This window comes from Kalmanozyma brasiliensis, assembly GCF_000497045.1.
Source record: "Kalmanozyma brasiliensis GHG001 unplaced genomic scaffold PSEUBRA_SCAF11, whole genome shotgun sequence".
Taxonomy (NCBI): Eukaryota; Fungi; Basidiomycota; class Ustilaginomycetes; order Ustilaginales; genus Kalmanozyma; species Kalmanozyma brasiliensis.
Window position 1 is genome coordinate 259,418 of NW_015961950.1, and position 18,533 is coordinate 277,950.

The following is an 18,533-nucleotide window of genomic DNA, read 5'->3' on the forward strand; positions in this document are numbered from 1 at the left end:
CAGGTTGTGGCTCGGAAGTTGCACAGGCACTCTTCTGGTCTATCCGTCGAGATCCATGCCACTGCTCTTCTTTGCCTTCTTGGCCTTGACTGCGTCCCTTCGTCGCTTCTTCTTCTCCGCGGCAGCCCGGAGTGCGCTCGCATCCGATTTGGGCGTTCCTGCACTCTGCACCAGCCTTTGCGCCAGTGGCAGTCCGCCAAGTCGCTTGCCCAAAGCAGTGTGCTTGCCAGTGGCCTTGATAGCCTCGGCGCGTGCATCATCTCTAGCCTTCTTCTTGGCTTCCTCCGCACGCACTTTTCGTGCCTGTTCTTGCGTCAATAGGCGGTTGGCGAGGGGTTCGGGAATCCTTTGAGCGAGTGGCTTGGGCTTGGCCGCAGCTACGCCCGTGACCGAAGCCTTCTTCGGTCCTGTGGGAACGGCGGGAGCATTGGCTGCCTTGCCACCTTTCCTGTTGTTGTTGGCGGCGGCAGCTGCATTGTTCGATTTCCTCGCGCGAGGTTCGACGAGTGCAGCCGTCTGAACTCGGGATCGCATGCTGGCAGGTCCAGTGGGGATGGCGGCGGGAACGGCTGGAACAGGAGCAGGTGTGTATGGCAGCGGAGCAGGGACAGAGATCATGTTGGCTGCCTTTTCCCGAGGACGCTGTGCGACGGCTTGCGCTGTGGCCCTGTTGAACTGGCTGTAAGCATCGCGCGGTGTCTCGGGCTTCTTGACCGTCACTTGCAGGATCCTACCGTCAGCCAGCGCACCGTTGAACTTGTCTGCGGCGTTCTCTGCATCCTCCTTCCTCTCGAAAGCGACCTCGAAGCCCACCGTCGGGTGGTTCGCCGAAGGGGCGGGTCGCTGCTTGACCTCCTCGACGCGGCCAAACGCGCCAAACGTGAGACGCACGTCTTCGTTTGAAGTGCCTGCGATCAGATTCGACACCACAATCCAGGTAGGACCGCTGGATCCACGAATGCTCAGCTCGGGTGGAGGATAGGACATGCCGGATTGCGATTGGGCAGGCTGCGCAGAAGTCGAATGAGAGCCGTTCTGTCCACGGTAGGACTGGTTGGCAGCAGCGGCGTTAGGGCGTGCTCTAGAGTCGCGCGCGTAGGGGTCGCTGCGTCGTGCAGCGCGAGCATCCGAGGGACCATTCCTGCGTCCACCGCCTCGTCGGTTGGCGTCGCGCATGTTTACATCCATGGTGAACACGAAGGGTTTGTGCGTGGTTTTGACGGAGATGAAGGATCAGGAAAGGATGCGCTTTGACGGGCGGTTGAAGCGACTGAGGGCGATTCCAGCTTGTGGGTCGAGAGATGGAAACGATTCCTGATGTAACGACGCAGGGACGAAAGCTGAGGGGGTGGAAGACGGTAGCGGCGCGAAGGGGCTTGCACAAGAAGCTCGTGTTGGTTGTGGTGAAGAAAGCAGACCAAAATCTGTCTCGCGGATCAGACTTGGTCAGAGCGTGTCTTCGCGCGCCAGATTGAGCGGGTGCTGAAATCGGGCCTACAGTAGGCATTTCGCAGATCTGAAAGACTTGGGGAAAATAAGATCTTCACCGAAGACCACCCTGCTCGGAGCCGAACTCAGTGACTGTTGCCATGCTCTTTGAGCCGCAGGTTCACTGTTCGGCACAGACGGAACGGAAGTCTATAGTTTGCACGGTCTCCGATCTGTAGCGGGCGGATGAACTGGATAGTGAATCATGATCGTAAGTGGTATCAACGTGAGCGTGCATAGCGGAGACAAGTGTTGCTACAAAGAAAGAGAGGCGCATAGAAGTAAGTGCGGAGGGACCGATCTTGAAAGGCCAGAGTTGATGCCCGAGATGACTTCCAATTGTCGCATCCCAAGTCGAGCACAAGATGGCACGGGGCTGATGCCCATCACACGAGCACCGGAGCTCGAGAGCATCGAGGCTTGCTTAAGGCTTGCCTGGGAGCGCCGCACCCAAACGAGCGAGATCTTTGCCCGCCAAGATCCATGCTGTGAGGCCAACAAAGACGACGCCCGCAGCGGCTAGCGTTTGTGGACCCACGACACGCTCTTGGGCACTCCGACCGGTGGTGTTGTCGCCGCCGCCGTCGCGGCCATGACGTGTGTGAGAAAAGCCGTGGTTCTGCTTGAGCTGCGGTGTTTCCAAACCGGCTGCATCGCCTCTCGTTGCCTCTGGCCCAAGGTCCGGTGTGGTCACTTCGGTCGAGGTGGAAGGACGGGTCGAAGTCGAGTCGGCTATGCTCCGCACAGAGTGACTGGCGGACAAAGCATCGTCGTCTGGACTCGAGTGCGACAGCCTTGCACGCGAGCCGAGGCCCCATCGCTCGTCGTCTTCCGACCCCCTTGCGTCTGCCTCATGCAAGAGTCCTGCAGAAGAGCTGCCGTAGAGCAAGGAGCGCAGCGCGCTGTTGACGTGGCGCTTGTTGCGACGGCCATTGCCCCGCTTTGAGCGACTGCTTGGTGCAGACGAGCTGGCCAGCAACGAGGAGGGTCCAGCTACATTGTTGGACGCCGAACCGTGCTCCTGCGAGGCATCGAGTTGCGGAGAACGTGCTGTGACGCTTCCGCCGTCTTGGCCGTGCTCATCCGATTCGCCAGAGGCATCTCTGTTGAGTTCGTCTTCCATTCGACGATTGGCCTCGTCCCAAGCCTGCACCACCTGTCGAAGCTCGTCCCGCTCCGTCTGCATGCCTTCGCGCTCCTTGCGCCAGCTCTCCTCAAAGTCGCTGCGGAACTCGGTCCAACGCCCCTCAATGCCTTTGAGCAGCGCGGCTGTCGTCTCTTCCGACGATCCAGCCGTCGGGGCTGCCGGAGACGCCTTTTGCTCGACCTCCTGCTCCAGAGAGTGGACGCGCTGCTCCAGAGTCTTGACCGTATCGGTGACCTGGGCGTGCTGATCCTGCAGCCCGCGACTGAGCGCCAAAGCCTGTTCGAGCTGTGCAGCCAGCTCATCGAGACGTGCTGAAAGCGCTTCGTTCTGTGCGCGAAGCTCGACATCTCGCTCGTCGTTGGTCGATGCTAACGCAGCCTCGGCCGCGCTTGCGCCCAACTTGTGTGCTGATGTCACCTGGGGTGCACGTGAAGATTCGAGATCAGCAGCGTCTTCCGACAGGAGGTGAGCGGGCATGTCGGGCGGTGCGCGGGGTCCAATATGGTGGTGTGTGCTAGACTCTTCGTCGTCATTGCTCTGGGTGATTGTCTCCACGCTGGCCACGCTGGCACCATCGTCAAAGTCGTCGTGTTCCAGCGAGCGGCCAAAGTTAGATCCGCCGCGGATGGTTCCGAAGCCGTTCAGGCCGTGCCTTGAAGAGAAGGAGGAGCCAGACGCCGAGGCGACGGCATCCATCTCGCGTCTGGCCTCTTCCATCTGCATTTTGATGGTGCTGACTTCGCGCTTGATCGAGTCTTGCTCGGAGAGGACGGATTCGAGACTGCGGATCTTTTCGACGTGTGCGGCCAATGAGGACTGCGTTTCTGAGAGCTGTGCCTGAAGCGCCGAGATGGTGGCAGAGTGTGCTTCGGTGGCTGCTTGTGTTTCGGCGTCCTTTGCGCGCTGCTGTTCTTGCTGCTCCTGTTGCTGTTGCGGGTTGACCGCGCCGGGAAGAGGAGGCACGAGGTGCGGATAGGGCGCGGAAGAGAGAGGCGGTGCGCCGCCGCCCAGCGTCTCGTGAATGTCGTTCATGGTTGCGTTAAGGCTGCCGAGGTCGTTCCATTGCTCTTTGCTCCTCTGCAACTCGCTCTGCAACTTGCTGAGGACATGATCAAAGCTGAAACCGGCTTTGGTCCTTCGAAGTCCACCTTCTGCACCTGGGCCAACTCCGTTGCTGCCAAGAGGGCCGCCGTGCATCCCGCCGCGATACAGACTGGCAAAGTCGTGACGCAGGCTGAGAGCGTCTTCCGCAGTCAACACAAGGTATACGCGGCAGGCGACCTTGTGATGAATGATGGTCTTGTTATCGTCGCCAACAATGTCGATACCAAACTCGACCATGTCTTCGCTGTGCAACTCGAAGACGTCCGACTCTTGAGCCTCTGGCGAGAGACGCTCGCCGTTGATGAAGGTACCGTTGGAGGATTTGACATCCTTGATGTAGACCTTGCCGTTCTGACTCCATACCTCGGCGTGCATACGCGAAAGCACCTTGCTGTCAAAATAGCCATTGGTCGGGTTAGGGACGGTCTTTGCGTTGGTCTGTCGTCCGATCTTGATGCGGTTGTTGGGACCTGGCGGGGCGAGGCTGATCTGCTTGGGAGCAAAGGTGTCGTTGAGTGGATGCAAGTGCAAAGCAGGATAGACGAGTCCCTGCGCATTGGCTGCGGCCTCTGCGCTGCTGTAGAGTGGTGGGTTGGCGGGCTTGAGGCCGTTCGAGATGGCAGCAGTGGAGGGAGCGGATGGACCGGCAGAGACGCCGAGGTTGGATGGAGCGTTTGCCATGGGAGTTCCGCCCATCAAGGACTGCATGGTGGGCGACCGATCTTGAAATTGCGCCAGCGTTCGAGAGAAGGCTGAACGATGTTTGTGATGGTGGTGGTGGGCGTGATGAGGTGCGAGAGTGCGTGGATGAAGATGCTGCTAAGACGAGACCAGGAGCGCAAACGAAATGCTACAACGGAAGCTGAAACAGGATGCAGAGGCAGAGAGACTGAGGCCGGTACGATTGCACAAAGGATCCGAGGGGATCAGACCGGGTTCTCGAAGCGGAAGTTACTGGCACTGGAGCGCTCCTTCAGACCAAATTGCAAGAAGTTTTGCTGGCAGTCGAGGTTGTAGCCCTAAACCTAGTGACCGAGTGATGGCCGGAGAAAGTTTGTACCGCAAAAGATTGAAGAGAGAAGCGAGGCAGGTCGATATAAGAGAGAGTGACGGAGAGAAGAGATGGATGCGAACGAGAAGATTGATGAAGGTGAGCGTAAATGTCGAGACGACGAACGACGAGGGTACCAGATTGGAAGCTGCTTGGTCCATACAGTCTCACCCACAGACACACACCAACAGGCCGAGATGTGCTTGAGCGCATCATCGATCGCAGTCTGCGACGTCGCTGTGTGGAATTTTTGGTGATTTTGTTACTTGGCTGGCTGGCGGGCTGGCTGACTTGCTTGTGATGAGACCAAACTGCCTTCTCAAGAGACCACACGCGCTCTCACACGCTCACACGCCGGGGCCAGCCTGTGATTGTTTGCCAAAGGGCGCGAGTCTGTTTGGCGGTCGGCTGACTGTTGCCTGAGGCCCCTTTTTAGAAAATTTCGGGAAAGCAAATCGGTCAGGATCGAAATCGGGCAACGCGAAGGAGAGCGGGTCGTTGCCGATAGGCTGGTTCAGCAAGGCCATTCTGAGCTTGACACGACACATTAAGCACACAGCATGGAGACTGAACTCATTTGGCATGCCTTCCATTCAAGACAAGAGGAGTTGAGAATGCATCACCGGTCAAGATGCAGCGTTGCTGCCGTAGTAAGTCTGAGCTCGGCGCCCCGTGTAGACCTCTGTCTCTGTCTCTCTCCAGAAGGCGTCTGTTGGTGGCTTCGGCCAATTCACACCTTTTGTCGCTTAAAATCCAATTTACGGTTGTTAGACGCAGGCTGCATGCCCGCACACGCCGCCTCGCATCGTCTGGCCTGGTCTTTGACAGTTTCGGCTGCAGCAGCTGTGTTGGTTGGTTGCTCGTCCCCTTTGTCAAAGCAACTCTCACTCGAAGAAGTCACGCTTGCGTCCCCCTCCTAGACTTGTGACTTAGCTCGCATGGCTAGATCCGGCTGCTTTTAGTTGCAGTGCCGCGCGCGAATCTCAGAAGGGACCGGTAGACATGGCCAAGGCGATCCCAACTCGAACCGCGCCGTGAACGCTGCCTCCGAACATTGATCCTTGCCTAGCCATCACACCATCCGACCACTTAAGACGACCCAAAGCCAGACGAAAGCGTCTCCTCTCCTCCCCTCTCCGCTCAGTTGCACCGCCACCAACGCCTTTCACTGGGTTTGCCCTCAGCGACAGCGCACCGCTCTCGACTGAAGGTTACGGGCATTTCATTTGCACCGCTGTATTCCGTTACAACAGCGACAACGACGTTGATTCTACTTCTGTCTCTGCGCTGTCACCAACAACGCAGAATCAGCGACATAGCTGCAGTCATCAAGCACGAGCATCCGCAGCTCATCCGAAGACTCGGGATCGTATTCGGCTCATCCGAGGTCGGGAGTGTCCCGAAGCTGAGTCGTCGATGCTGGCCTGACTCAGCCCATCAGACCGCGAGCATCGCGATCACAGCTCGGTCCGTCCGATAGACACACCGCCATATACAAAGCACGGCAAGGAATGAACAAATGAAAGCTGGTTGCCTTGCTCCCCCATAGTGGCACTTGCGCAGTATGCCGTCCGCCAGCTCAGCCACCCACGACGCATCAGCGGCACGCCCGCCATCGTCCGCATCGATGCCTGCGCTCAGCTCGTTGCAGCATGCGTCATCGTCGCGCAACGATGCCGACGGCTCATTACCCGGTCACGGTCTGGAATTCATCGCCAATCATCATCGTCAGCACAATCTCAACGACCCGGCACTCAAGGCGAATCCAGTCAAGTCACGCCGTTCTTCGCTCCTCCCTTCGGTGCTCAAGCCAAAGTTCAAAAGCGAGTCTCGCCGATCATTGAAACCCCCACTTCGATCCTCAACATCAGCTGCTGCTGCGCCACTACAGCCACGCAGCTCCAGCAGGTCTGTCCACAATTACTCCCAATCCTTGCCCTCATTCGCTGCTGCCACGGTGCCTCGCCCCAGGCTTGACGCCAACATGTACGAACCGTCCGTATGTGATCCGAACACGGCCCAGCATCATCGCTCCAACGCTCAGAGATCCGCTCCCGGCGCGCACCCAGGGCCTGACATTGCCGACGGCATGGAAGCCAAAGCGTCGGTCTTCCGCCCTGCTTATTCGCCTTCCACGGCTTTGTTGTCTTCTCCTGTTGATCAGCCCGAAGCGGACGGCTCGATTTGCTCCTCGATACACGCAAAGGGCCTCACCTTTGCCTCCATGCAAGTCATCCCGCCGGCTTCCTCCTCCCCTACTTCATTTGACTCGACATCTGCACCCAACACCCACTCCGCTTCTCGCAGACAACCTCTCCGCAACGCTGCGTTTGTAGAAGAGGATTTTGCGGGCTCAGAGACGCCTATCGACAATTGCATCGACTCCCCAGCCGCCTCGCAAGGGCACGCAGACCCGTCAGAGCAGAGTAATGACGTTTCCTCGGTAACCGCCGCTGCCTATCCAACTCCACAACCTGCATCTAATCCCGCACCTCCGATCATCACGCGAACCGATGTCTCGGACGACAACGTCAGCCATCAAGTCGAGATTGCATCCTCTCCTGATTTGGTCGCAGCATCCTTCACGCCCTCCGTTACACCTCCTTCGATCTCGACGTTGGGTGCTAGCGCCTCAGAGACTAGCCTTTACCCGCCAATCCAAAGACTCCCGCAATCGGCTTCCGCTCCTGTCATCTCGCCACGACGCTTTTCAAGTCTGGGTTTTGCGTCCGCGAACAACCTGGCAAACCAGACGGATCCGCAAAGCTCGTCTTCCGCATCTCGCACTGCTGCGCGCGACGTTACCGAAGAGCTCGATTCGCCCAATTCGCGCGAATCACGCAGCGTCCGAGCAGATCGACGAATGAGCATGCTCGACTTTCTCGCCGCTGGGCCAAGCGCTGATGCTTCGCCCCGTCGCATTCAAGCCAGTCTGTCGGCTGAAGACCTGTCACGCTCCGCACACGACACCTCTTCCCTCCGGGTCAGGCCCTCTGCGCTCACTCCTCCCTCCGTGCCCTTGTTTCAAGCCAGCCGCCAGTTTAGGCTAGGAGCAACCGCAATGCAGGCTCGTGCCCCCGTGTCCAAGACGTTCGACCTCTGCGATCAAGTCCGCGTCAGCGTCGAGCCGCTAGTCGATCGTCTCAACATGTTTGGCTCCATGCAGTCGAGTTCCAACTACTCGCTCGCAGGCTCCGTCGTCGTCGAGATCCCCAGACTCAACATTCCACGACTCTCTACGGCTGCCGGCCTCGCTCTTGACGGCTCGACCACAGAGTCGCCATCGGTGCATGTCGAATCGCTTACCGTCCGCTTCATGGGCTACTCTATCTATGTCGATGCTACTGGAAGGTACAACGCCATCAAGCTGACAGAGACTTTTCAAGAACTCCTCCCGCCAGAAGGGCACTCGTGCATCGTCGAGCTCAACGAGACCGCAACCTCGACAGTACAGATCGCGAGCAACGAAGACGATCATCAGAATCTCAAATACGAGACCGAATTCGATCTCTCCGTTCCTGGCTGGCTGCCAGCTTCGCAGCGATCTCGATTTGGCGCGACCTTCTACTGCGTCCAGGCAACTGCCATTGTCCAAGGTCAAGCTGTTCTTTCGGCTCTCTCGGGTTTTGACGGCGAATTCAGCCAGACTTCACCCAGCCAGTCCTCTCCTCTGAGCCCGCCCGAGTCTCTCGAGTCCGAGTTGCGGGAGACAAGCATGGGCACAGGCGCTGGCTCTCTGAGAGACGCCAATTTTGCGACCCCTGCTACAATCGGCCGGAGCAAGAGCAGAAAGACGTGGCTCAACAAGACGGCAAGACAGCTGCAGCTCCGCACCTCGAAGAAAACCACTGGCACCCATTCCGAACAAGGCGGGTCGGCCTCCAATAGTCGTCGCGGCTCCGGCTCCAAGGACGCCCTTCAGATCCTAGACCGTCAGGATCCGCTTTTTGGCAAGACGACGGAGGTCTCGAATCAGGTCATGCCGACAGGTCAACATAACATCAAGAGCGAGTGTCTAAGTATCTTGGTGAGGAGATGCAGGGACGTCGTCCCTGTTCCCGTGGCTAGACTCGCTAGGCTCGCTACAGCCAGCCAATTGATGCGCGACGCAGGCACGACGCCTTCTTTGACGCAAAGCATGGTTGCTCTCGCTGGCCTCCATGATGGGTCCGCTCATGACGGGCGTTCGCAAGCACGTCTGCAGTCCTCGTTGGCCAGTCAGGGCGGGCTCCATCTTCCGGCCTCTGCGTCTATGCCAGCATCGTTGGGCGGAAGCGCTTCATTACCTTCACAGCCAGTTGATCGCGAAGCGGCATCAATGGCAACCATCATGGACTCGGACTCGGGCGATCCAGCCCAAGCGGATCTAGCGCCATCGCCTCGCATCGATACGCATCCGCCAAATTTCGTCCTTGATCCAGTACCAAGGGACGCCGAGCACGAAGCGGCTCCCAATGCGTCGAACGAGTCGAGCTTCAACATGCCGCCCGCGCCGAGTGCATTTGATGCACCTCGAGATCCCGCCAAATTGGCCGCAGCAACCTCCTCACTCACACCCTCGGCTACTTTGCCAAATCTGCCGACTTCAATGAGTCGAGCCTCGTCGCTGCTCGACTCTCGCTACGGGAACGCCAATTCGCCGCCTCGCACATCATCAAGGACGATGCCGCTGAGCCGCTCAGCCGCGCCGCTGCGACACTTTGTTCATCGGCCAACTTTGCACCTCCCCCCGGAGCTTGGCGTCACGCCTGACACGAATGCCGCCGACGGTCTGAGCTTCTCTCTGACGCTGTCGCTACCCTCGCACGTCCACATCACAGGACCAAAGAGTGACGTGCTAAGCTTTGGCGTCCAGATCGAAGTAGGTCGCACTCAGGCGTGGGACGTCTTGAGGAAGTGGGGCGGACTTCGGCTCAAGGACATGGAGATCGTATGCTTGCAGACAGAACGGCACAGCTCGATGCCCTCCCGCTCCTTCTGCGCTACTTTCCCCGTGCCGCCAGCGCCAAACAAGGTCGATGCGGCCGACCTTCCCGTCGTGACGTATGCACCCAAAGCGGCGTCCGCCTCGAGCAACCTCAGCCATGCGCAATCGGCGATGGAGAAGCGTCTCCGTCAGAGCTACGATCGGTCACTGGTGCTCGGCCACATCACGCTTGCGAACCAGGGCAAGGAACCGCATCCAATCGAGAACAACGTCGAGCGTATCCGTACGACCATCGTAGGGCCGCCTCCTTTTGCGTCCCAGGACCGACAACAGGATTCCGACAAAGTCAAGGAAGAGGTTTCACGAAAGGGAAAAGCCAAGTCCATTGCTCGCGGCCTGGACAGGCCGGATGGTTCCTCCAGAAGCCCGTCCCGTGGCAGTGCAGCAGGATCCGGAGCCAACACGCCAGATGGCGGTTCGCAGAGCGTAGGGCTCGGTGTTCCTAGGGCCGCCTTCGCCTCCGCTTCGCAGGCCCAAACGGGCTCGCGTACGAGCGTGATGCAGCCTGCGCCCCGTGCGTTGACTCATTCCCGAGGCTCCAGCAGCTCTTCGTTGAGACTGGCGTTCCAAGGAAGCGATGGCTCTGCTGCCATGCAGCCTCGCCCGAGCACCTCTGGATCGCCAGTCGGCGGCGCAGTATCACCTGCTGGATCCAGCGGACGTAGCAGGCGGCCCATTCCTTTCGATCTCAGCTCGGCCACGACTCCTGTCTCAACGAGCCGCAATGTGCCTTTCAGTGGCCTACAGTCGGACTCAACGGAGCCCACAGCAGCATCAGCGTCGGCACAAGCAGATCATCAAGCGCGTGGACAAGCGGTCAGATATGACTCTGACGAGGCATCGACAAGAGACGCTGCTGACACGGTCTCGCACCCTGGCGTAGCCTCCGAGTCTGATGCCATGAGAATGGGTGTCACTTCCAGCGTCACGGCTAGAGGAAATGCCCGGTCGAGGACAGCCACCGCGCCCAGGAGAAGTCGTTTCGAGACTGCTATCAACAGGCTGTCGTCGTTTGCGAGCTCGATGATCGATCAGCCCACCGAGGCGTCCACTTCAGGCTCGGGTGCAGACTCGCGGGGCAGTGCAAATGCAAGCAGGGCAGCTACCAGCCTTCGAGCCACGTATGCCTTTTCCGGCGATGACGGGCAAGGAGTCGATCTCACCAAAGGTCGTGTTCGCATGACGATCAATCTGCCTCTCGTCTCGAGCGATTCGGAGGCAGCTCGAAAGGCAGGAAGCGCTCAACTCATCTCGGACTTTGAGAGCCCGTATGTTCGCATCCGACACAAGCTCAAAGTCAAGCTTGGATTCGGCCTCAAGGCTGATGTCGCCTCAGGCAAGGATGGCGAAGATTGGGCGCAGGCCTTGGTCTTGTGCGTTCCCGTGCGATTCACTGAAGCGCCACCGAAGGAGGTGCAGGATCAATTCGGTCCGGTTGACCTCCAGCCTTCGTCGCAATCCGAGACACCCTCTGCAGATCAAACAGGCGACGCGGCGACAGCATCTACGCCAGCGTCCGAGGACGTCTCGTCCTCTGGTCAAGGTCTGCCTGTCCCGTTCGCGGAGCCACTGCTGCCTGCGTACGCTCAGCTGTTCCGCGAGGATGGCTCGCGGCTTGCAGATGAGGGAGAAGATCTTCCACGCTATCCGGGCAGAATGTCTGTGGTCGGTGAGATTGACGAGCATCCCATCTCTGACCTGCCTGCCGGTCATGATTCGGAAGCGGAGGGTCAAGATCATTCGCAAGGCGCAGCTCAAATTTCAGCTGCAGAGCAGCCGATCGTCAGTCATGGAGCGGAACCTCCAATCGGTGCGTCCGAGAGACACGAGAGCCGGGAGCTGCCTCGTGCCGAAGTCGTTACACTGCCTAGGCTTTCGAGTCTCGTGTCGATGCCAATGCCGATGGACCGAACAACTAGTCTGCCTGGTCGTCGCCTGCTCTCGCTCAGTTCGTCATCTGGCATCTATGGGCTGCGTTCGGGACCGCCACGCCCCAGCTCTGGAAACTCGAGTTCCAGGGCTGTATCCTCGCCATTTGCGGAGGTCAGCAAGGACGTGGACACCAAGCCGCGATTCGGTTCGCCGGCGTTCGATCCGCTACCAGCCCGACCTGGGATGCGACAACGCTCTGCGACCACGGCATCGCTGGTCACGTTCAGCCGGATCATGCCAGCAGAGGTGCTGGACGAGGCGCTGGTGACTAGCGCGCTCGACGATGAGGAAGATCGCATGGACGGTATGCAGCCATCTGACACTCTTCGCAGTCTCAATGATGGCCAGCGAATCGAAGGCATGGACGAGTCAGGACAGGAAGACGATGCGGGAGACTTTGACGACGAAGTCGAAAGGGAAGAGGACCTCGAGGATGAAGCCTTCGAGGAGCTAGATGACGGGATCGACAGCCACGGCGTCAACAGCGAAGCGAGTGAAGCTGGACATCATCGACTTCGGGCACTCAGGCAGCTCAGTGGGAGCGAAGGTAGTGAGGTGGAACTGGTCGAGGGTGAGATTGGTCGGGCCTTCTGATTCGGGCTGGGCACCCCTTTGCGATCCAGATCGTCAGCATGATTCGCACAATCATCTCTATAATCGAAAAAGAACATTCCTTATCGGTCCAGCCTGGTGCTTGAGCTCTCTCAATGTGTGTTGATCAAAGTATAGACTCGACGGGATGAAGGCGTTAGAAGTGGAAGCTTTGGCAGTTGAACTTCCATTTTGTGGGGAAGGAAGGGTTCAGCAATTTGCCGAGGAGCAGCGATCCGTGATTTCTTGGCATCCCTTCCTCCGGGTCGCACGTTCCACCCCCACCACCATCATCCTCTCATCCTCTCCTTCCCGCACCTGGTCGAGAGGCCACAATGTACATCTACGACCTGCCCACAACAGGCGCCGTGTCATTCAGCGACTTTCTCGTGACCACCGACCTCGTCTCGCAGGTATCCCAAACAACGCAGTTGCGCGCACGACTGCGTGCCGTGCTCAAGGAGAACCGTGCCGGCACATCGTCCACCTCTACCAAAGACGGCGCGAGCAGCGACCTCAAGAGCACCGATGCTTCTTCTTCCACCCCTTCGAACGCTGGCTCCGCCTCCGACTGGCTCCTGATCATCAAAACGCTCGAAGAATACCTCCCGCACCTCCTATCCGTCTTCAACAGCGTCCAGACGGACGACCTGATTCTGCGCTACGAACCGGTCTTCTCGTGGCGCACCTCGGTCTCCACCACCCGTTTTCGGGGTGCGCAACGGGTCGAATTGCCCGGATTGTACTACGAGCTAGCGAACACGTTGTTGACGTACGCGCTGACGCTGAGCAACTTTGCCAGTGCGACGGTGGCCGGTCTGGGATCGTTCGAGCGCGACCGCAACAGCTCAACGGAGGAGAGGAAGGTCAAGGATGAAAAGCTCCGATGGGCCGCAGACACACTATGCCGGGCAGCAGGCATCCTGGCATATCTCTCCGAGGATCTCCTGCCACGGTGGCGCGATCAAGCGGGACAAATGGACAATCTTCCCCCCGACCTCACCACCGAGGTCACGCTGGCGTTGAGCAAGGTGTGTCTAGCCGAAGCGCAAGCGTTGGCGATAAGAAAGCTGGTCAGTCCAAGTGTGGGGTTGGCGGTGGACACGGTGACTCCGGGGCCGCCGTTGGAGAAGGGACATCCGAGCGCGAGTCTGTTGGCGAAGCTGCACCTGTGTGTGGTGGAGGAGATGGAGAGTGCCCTGGGGCTGATGCGGACTGTTGGGGAGCGGAAGCGCGGCAAGGGTCGAGAGGTGGATGCGGCACGGCGGTTTCAGGATGGTGAGGAGGACGCAGTGCTTGACTCAAACCCGGGGGGTGGGGGTGGGAAGGGCAAGAAGCTACTGTCGAAGTTCAAGATGGGCAAAGACAAGGAGACGCGCCATTCCGGTCCACACGACATCACCCCCTCAGCGGGCAATGCCACCTCAACTTCCTCGGGAAGCGACCTGGATCTCGCACCCTCGTTGCTCAAGTACCTCAGCTTCAGCATCGGCTTCCACAAGAGCATGGCGTTCAAGTGGTTAGGCATCGATCATGGCGAGTCGACGCGTGTTGGGAGCGGGATAGCTTTCCTGTCTCTGGCCTCGTCGTTGTTGACCTCGACCAAGGACCTCTCTTCGGGCTTGACTGGAAGTATCACTTCCTCGTCGCTTCTGCCTTCGAAGAAGCGGTCCAGCGCAGTGGAACAGGAATTGGCAACGATCACACACTGGTTGCAGGCGTATCGAAAGCTCAACGACACGGTTGCGTTTCAACCCGTACCCAGCAGTGCCGAGGTGACAGCCAAAGTGCCCGCGGGAAGGGCAGCACTGGGTTCGAAGGCGTGGAAGATGCCCGTGCCTACCTTTGGACCGGGGAGTGAAGGGTATGCGGATAGGAGCGGCGATACGGGTCTCAGGCTGGACCAGCTGCATTTGTTAGAGGGAGATCATCCGGCGCGGAGGGGGTTGGTGGCGCTGCAGGGCGGCGAGGGAGGTGCCAAGGGTGAATATGCTGGTCAGGGGGCGTACTACTGACGGACCCCACATCAAAGGAATGGAAACGGGGCAATGCTCTTTCTCATCAAGCAGAAAGGCAAGCGTGTGTGTCAAAGGCTGAAGGAGTGCCCGATCAATAAGAGCGGACCGCAGCAGACACGTCTGATTCACGAGAGTCGAAACAAGCGTGGTTGTATGAATGTGGTTTCTGCGCATTGCTAGTGATGGTTACAAAACGATAGTGACATGGTATGATGCTGTGTGTCCTTGACCAATGGGGATCCAACCTTCAAGGAGAGTGGGTTCTAGGCGCGTTGGGCACGCTGAGCCTTCATCTTGGCCAAAAAGTCAGCCGCTCCTCCTCCCGCCGCTGCTGATCCCGCTGATGCACCGAGGGCCTTCCTCTCCTCGCCCTTCTTTTCGGCAGGCAGCAGGGAGGTGGCGCTCTTGACCTTCGACTTGAGCACCGGCTGCTCGGGATGCGAGCCGAGCTTGGAGCTCAACCTCGACGTACCGCCCGCCGCAACCGACAAATTGGTCTTGTCGCTCAACAGCGGTTTGATTGGCGAGGCGGAGAGTCGAGCTGCGATGAGCTCGGATGGGTTTGAGGTGGAACGGACCATCCCGCCCTCGGACGAGGTGGAGGTTGAGGTGGGGAGCGTGGAAGGTGTGCCGTGGCCGAGGACAATGGGTTGGGACGACGTGGGGACGGGTTTGGTGTGCGAGCGCGAGGCGGATTTGAGTGCCGACCGGCGGAGCGGGGTGAAGGAGGAAGGGGTGCGTGTGGCCGTGTGGGTCGAAGGAGAGGGTGCGTAGACTGCTTTTACTGCGCTTTCCCGGGCTGGGGTCGTTGTCTCGCCCGCAACCTCTTCCCTTGTCGATTGCCCACCAGTGATATCCTCATCATAATCAGGCTTGGACCGTTTGCGACCAGCCAAGCTCTCTCCGCTTCCGCTCCTCACCATCCCTCCCACCTCCTTCCGACTCTGCTCCCTCCTGGCCGCGCGCACCTTCTCCCGCTCCTTCTCCAACTCCCCCTCGAGCAGCGTCACCTTCTCCTGCGCGGCCCCAACCTCCTTCTGCAGCCCCTCAAACTTGGCGCTCATCTTGTTGTACCGCAGCGAGTACTTCTTGCTATCCTTCATGGCGTCCAGGATCTTGCTGTCAGCCTCCTCGATCTCTTCCGCCTTGCGCTCCAGCTCCTCTTCGAGCTCGGCATTGCGTGTGCGGAGGTCCTCGATCTCCTCTTGAATCTGAGCGAGCTTTTGCTTCGTTTCTGCATCCTCTGCGGGTTGGCTCGGGAGGGAAGATTCGAGCTGTGAGACGAGGGTTTCGAGGTCCTTCGCCCGTCGTTGGGACGCGTTGTACTGCTCATTGAGCATTTCTTCTGTCGATCTGGCAGAAGTGAGGTCCGATTTGAGACGCAATAGTGCCGACTCCTGCGATGCGACGCGGTCTTCCAGCTCGACCTTCGCTCGGGTTGCCTCGCCGAGCTGGGCCTGAAGCTCGGAGAGTGCAGCAGGGTCGACGTCGCGACTTCGCTCCGCCTCCTCCTGCAGCTCGGCTAGCTCCTCCTTCAGGTTCCAGTACTCGGCGTTGCGCGCGGTCATGGCGGCGTCCCGCTCAGCGAGGACGTGCTCCAGTTCGGTGTGCTTGGCCACCAGCTCGTCGAGTGCGAGAGTCTTGGATTCCAGCTCACTGCGGGTGGACAGAGCCTCGTTCTCGACAGCGGCGAAGCGCGTTGTGAGGTCGCTGATCGACGCGCGCGTCTCCTCGAGCGCCCTTTCGCCCGCACCGGAGGAGGCGATGAGAGACGTGTGTTCCACCTGCAGCGTCGATAGCTGCGTCTGAAGGGTGCTGATGAGCTCCGCGTCGCCAGAGGCGGATTCGCGCTGCTCGGCGAGCGTGAGGTGGAGCGTGTCGAGTTCGAGCTGGGTAGAGGCGAGGCGGTCTTCTGTCTTGCGGAGGGTGGACTTGAGGGAAGCGAGATCCTGATCGTGTTGCGATTCGGAGAGTTGGGCTGTCTCGATGGCGGCAGTGAGTTCGTTTTGGAGGGAGGCGACTTGGGTGTTGAGGGTGGCGATGGTGCTCTCGAGGGTCTCCTCTTCGGCTTGCATGCTTGCGTTGGACCCTGACAGCTCTTCGATGCGAGCGGTGAGGGATGTGATTCGCTCGTGGGCTGATGAGAGGGATGCTTGCAGCTCCGACACCCCGCCAGTTTCGGTCTCTGAAGCGGCGGTCTGCATTGCAACATCTACCTGATCATGATCTTGCTGGGGCGCAGACGACTCGATCAAAGCAATGCGCTCCTCGAGCAGCTTGATCTGTGCCAGCTGCTCCGTCTTCTCCGCGTCCAGGTCCATCACCGTCTCCTCTGCGAGCATTTGATTGGTGCGTGTGCGAGCGAGGTCATTCTCGGTGTTCTTGAGCTGACGTTGAAGCGAGCCAATCTGCTCGTTGCGACGGAGGACTCGCGCTTCGAGCTCCTCGATTTGCTCCTTGAGCGCGGCGATGAGGTCGTCGTTGGATTCGGTGGGCGCGTTGCTGGACTCGACGGCAGAGTTCTCCGGAGCTGCATCCGTCATGATAGCTACATCGACGCTCTCCGGCTTCGGCTCCTCAGCGTCGGTCATGGTCGATGTCTCCGTCCTCTCTTGCACCGCGATAGGAGCAGCTTGCGTCTTGAGCAGAGCAAGCGAAGCGCTGAGTTCCTGCGCATGCGCCATCCACTCTCCGCTCTCGCCATCAGCGGGTCGCTCGAGCAGATTGACGATACGCTCCTGCTGGGCAAGCACCCTCTCCAGCGACCGAATCTGACTGTTGTGCAGTTGAATCGCGTGAAGGCGCTCCTTCTTCTCTTGCAGCTCCGTGAGGATAGATTGCAGGTCACTGGTCTTGGATTGACGCTGTGCAAGATCGGCTTCGAGCGCGGCGATGCGTGTTTCGGCTTCTCGCCCTGCTGCGTCTCGCTCGGCCTGAAGTCGCGTCAGCTCAGCGCTTGTACTCTGCAGCTTGGCTTCCAGCTCTGAGGTGCGTTCTGACGGATCGGACTCAGGAGCAGGAATGACGGCAGTAGAGTTGCCCTGCTCCTCAAGCTGCATTTCCAACGCTTCGATCTGCGCCTTGAACTTCTTGGCTGCAGCCGAGATGATCAGCTCTTGCTCTGCTGTGATCTGGTCGAGTCTCGCCTGTGTGTTCTGAAGTGTGCCTTGCAGCTCGGTGACTTGTGACTGCGATTGCTGCAGCTGAGACGCGAGGTCGCCCTCACGCTGTTCCGATGCGGTGAGCTCGGCTTGGAGCTGGTTCATGCGAGCATCCTTTTCGCTGCTTGCTGTTGAGTCGCTTCGCGCTTGTTCGAGCTCAGATTCGAGCGCTTGTGCACGTGCGATGAGCTTCTCATTGCGAGAAGAGACGGCTGCGAGCGCTACAGATTGTTCTTCGGCAGCAAAGGATGCTTTACGTGCGTACTCCTCGAACACGTTAGCGGCAGAGATGACGTCGTCGACAAGGTCGCCTTCGAAGCTTCTCCCTACTTTCGTCTTGCCGTTGGGAGTGGAGAGGTATGTCGAGGATGGGGCCAGGATCGAGCGCTCAGGATCGTGGAAGAGACTCTGATCGAGGTCAAAGAGCCTGGAATCGTCCGCTGCTGCTGAAGATGACGACGAGGGGTCGTGTGACTCGATGCGCGCAATCAGCCTGTGTAGGATCCTCTTTGCGCCTTTCTTCTCGGCGCTGAGCTGCTGCGCTGCTGCTGTGTTCTCTGATCCTGCTCCAGCAGGCTCGGTCGATACAGAGCTGGAAAGCACCATCATCTGCTGCGTAGACGAGGAGGACGAAGCGAGCTGGGACTCGAGCAGCTCAATCTTGGCCTGTGAAGCTCTATCCCGCTCTTCTAATTGCGCGAGCTCCTCTGAAAGCGCTAGATTGTCCAACTCTAGCAGCTGTACATGCTTGGCTGCGGTGGTCGGTGATGAAAGGTCGGCATGGCTGATTGGGAGCATGCTGATGCGCCTCGATTTGGCTAGTGGTGTTGAGACGCCAAGCGTCGAGCTGAAGGAGATTCCGGATATCATCGTGCTGATGCTCTCTATACCTGCGTGGAACGTGGACGGTAGTTGCTGGTGAAAGACTGGAGCGCAGAGAGCTGGAGTGTCGGTGAATGATTGAAAGGTCCCTTCACAGCCGCAGGTCCCATGCGTTCTCGTAGTCGAAAGGCGCGATTATCCGTGCTGAGGCTCGCCTGCGTGTGTTACTCGT

At 59.1% G+C, this 18,533-nt stretch overlaps 6 protein-coding genes across 6 annotated transcripts; 3 read left to right on the forward strand and 3 right to left on the reverse strand.

The window, feature by feature from the left end:
• Nucleotides 1–39: 39 nt before the first annotated feature.
• PSEUBRA_000945 (RNA recognition motif domain protein) lies at nucleotides 40–1,188 on the reverse strand (the record flags this gene model as incomplete). Its single annotated transcript, XM_016434252.1, has 1 exon — nucleotides 40–1,188. The coding sequence occupies one exon, from the start codon at nucleotides 1,186–1,188 to the stop codon at nucleotides 40–42; it is 1,149 nt and encodes a 382-aa protein (XP_016294340.1).
• Nucleotides 1,189–1,912: 724 nt separating this feature from the next.
• On the reverse strand, nucleotides 1,913–4,447 carry PSEUBRA_000946 (Forkhead-associated (FHA) domain protein; the record flags this gene model as incomplete). The annotated part of the gene is made up of 1 exon (XM_016434237.1): nucleotides 1,913–4,447. The coding sequence occupies one exon, from the start codon at nucleotides 4,445–4,447 to the stop codon at nucleotides 1,913–1,915; it is 2,535 nt and encodes an 844-aa protein (XP_016294341.1).
• Nucleotides 4,448–6,354: 1,907 nt separating this feature from the next.
• Nucleotides 6,355–8,890, forward strand: PSEUBRA_000947 (uncharacterized protein; the record flags this gene model as incomplete). The annotated part of the gene is made up of 2 exons (XM_059464522.1): nucleotides 6,355–8,779; nucleotides 8,859–8,890. 2 exons carry the CDS (start codon nucleotides 6,355–6,357, stop codon nucleotides 8,888–8,890), a joined length of 2,457 nt encoding a protein of 818 aa, XP_059320899.1.
• Nucleotides 8,891–11,943: 3,053 nt separating this feature from the next.
• PSEUBRA_000948 (uncharacterized protein) lies at nucleotides 11,944–12,303 on the forward strand (the record flags this gene model as incomplete). The annotated part of the gene is made up of 1 exon (XM_016434234.1): nucleotides 11,944–12,303. The coding sequence occupies one exon, from the start codon at nucleotides 11,944–11,946 to the stop codon at nucleotides 12,301–12,303; it is 360 nt and encodes a 119-aa protein (XP_016294343.1).
• Nucleotides 12,304–12,635: 332 nt separating this feature from the next.
• Nucleotides 12,636–14,315, forward strand: PSEUBRA_000949 (BRO1 domain protein; the record flags this gene model as incomplete). The annotated part of the gene is made up of 1 exon (XM_016434229.1): nucleotides 12,636–14,315. The coding sequence occupies one exon, from the start codon at nucleotides 12,636–12,638 to the stop codon at nucleotides 14,313–14,315; it is 1,680 nt and encodes a 559-aa protein (XP_016294344.1).
• Nucleotides 14,316–14,581: 266 nt separating this feature from the next.
• On the reverse strand, nucleotides 14,582–18,349 carry PSEUBRA_000950 (uncharacterized protein; the record flags this gene model as incomplete). Its single annotated transcript, XM_016434243.2, has 1 exon — nucleotides 14,582–18,349. The coding sequence occupies one exon, from the start codon at nucleotides 18,347–18,349 to the stop codon at nucleotides 14,582–14,584; it is 3,768 nt and encodes a 1,255-aa protein (XP_016294345.2).
• Nucleotides 18,350–18,533: the final 184 nt, after the last annotated feature.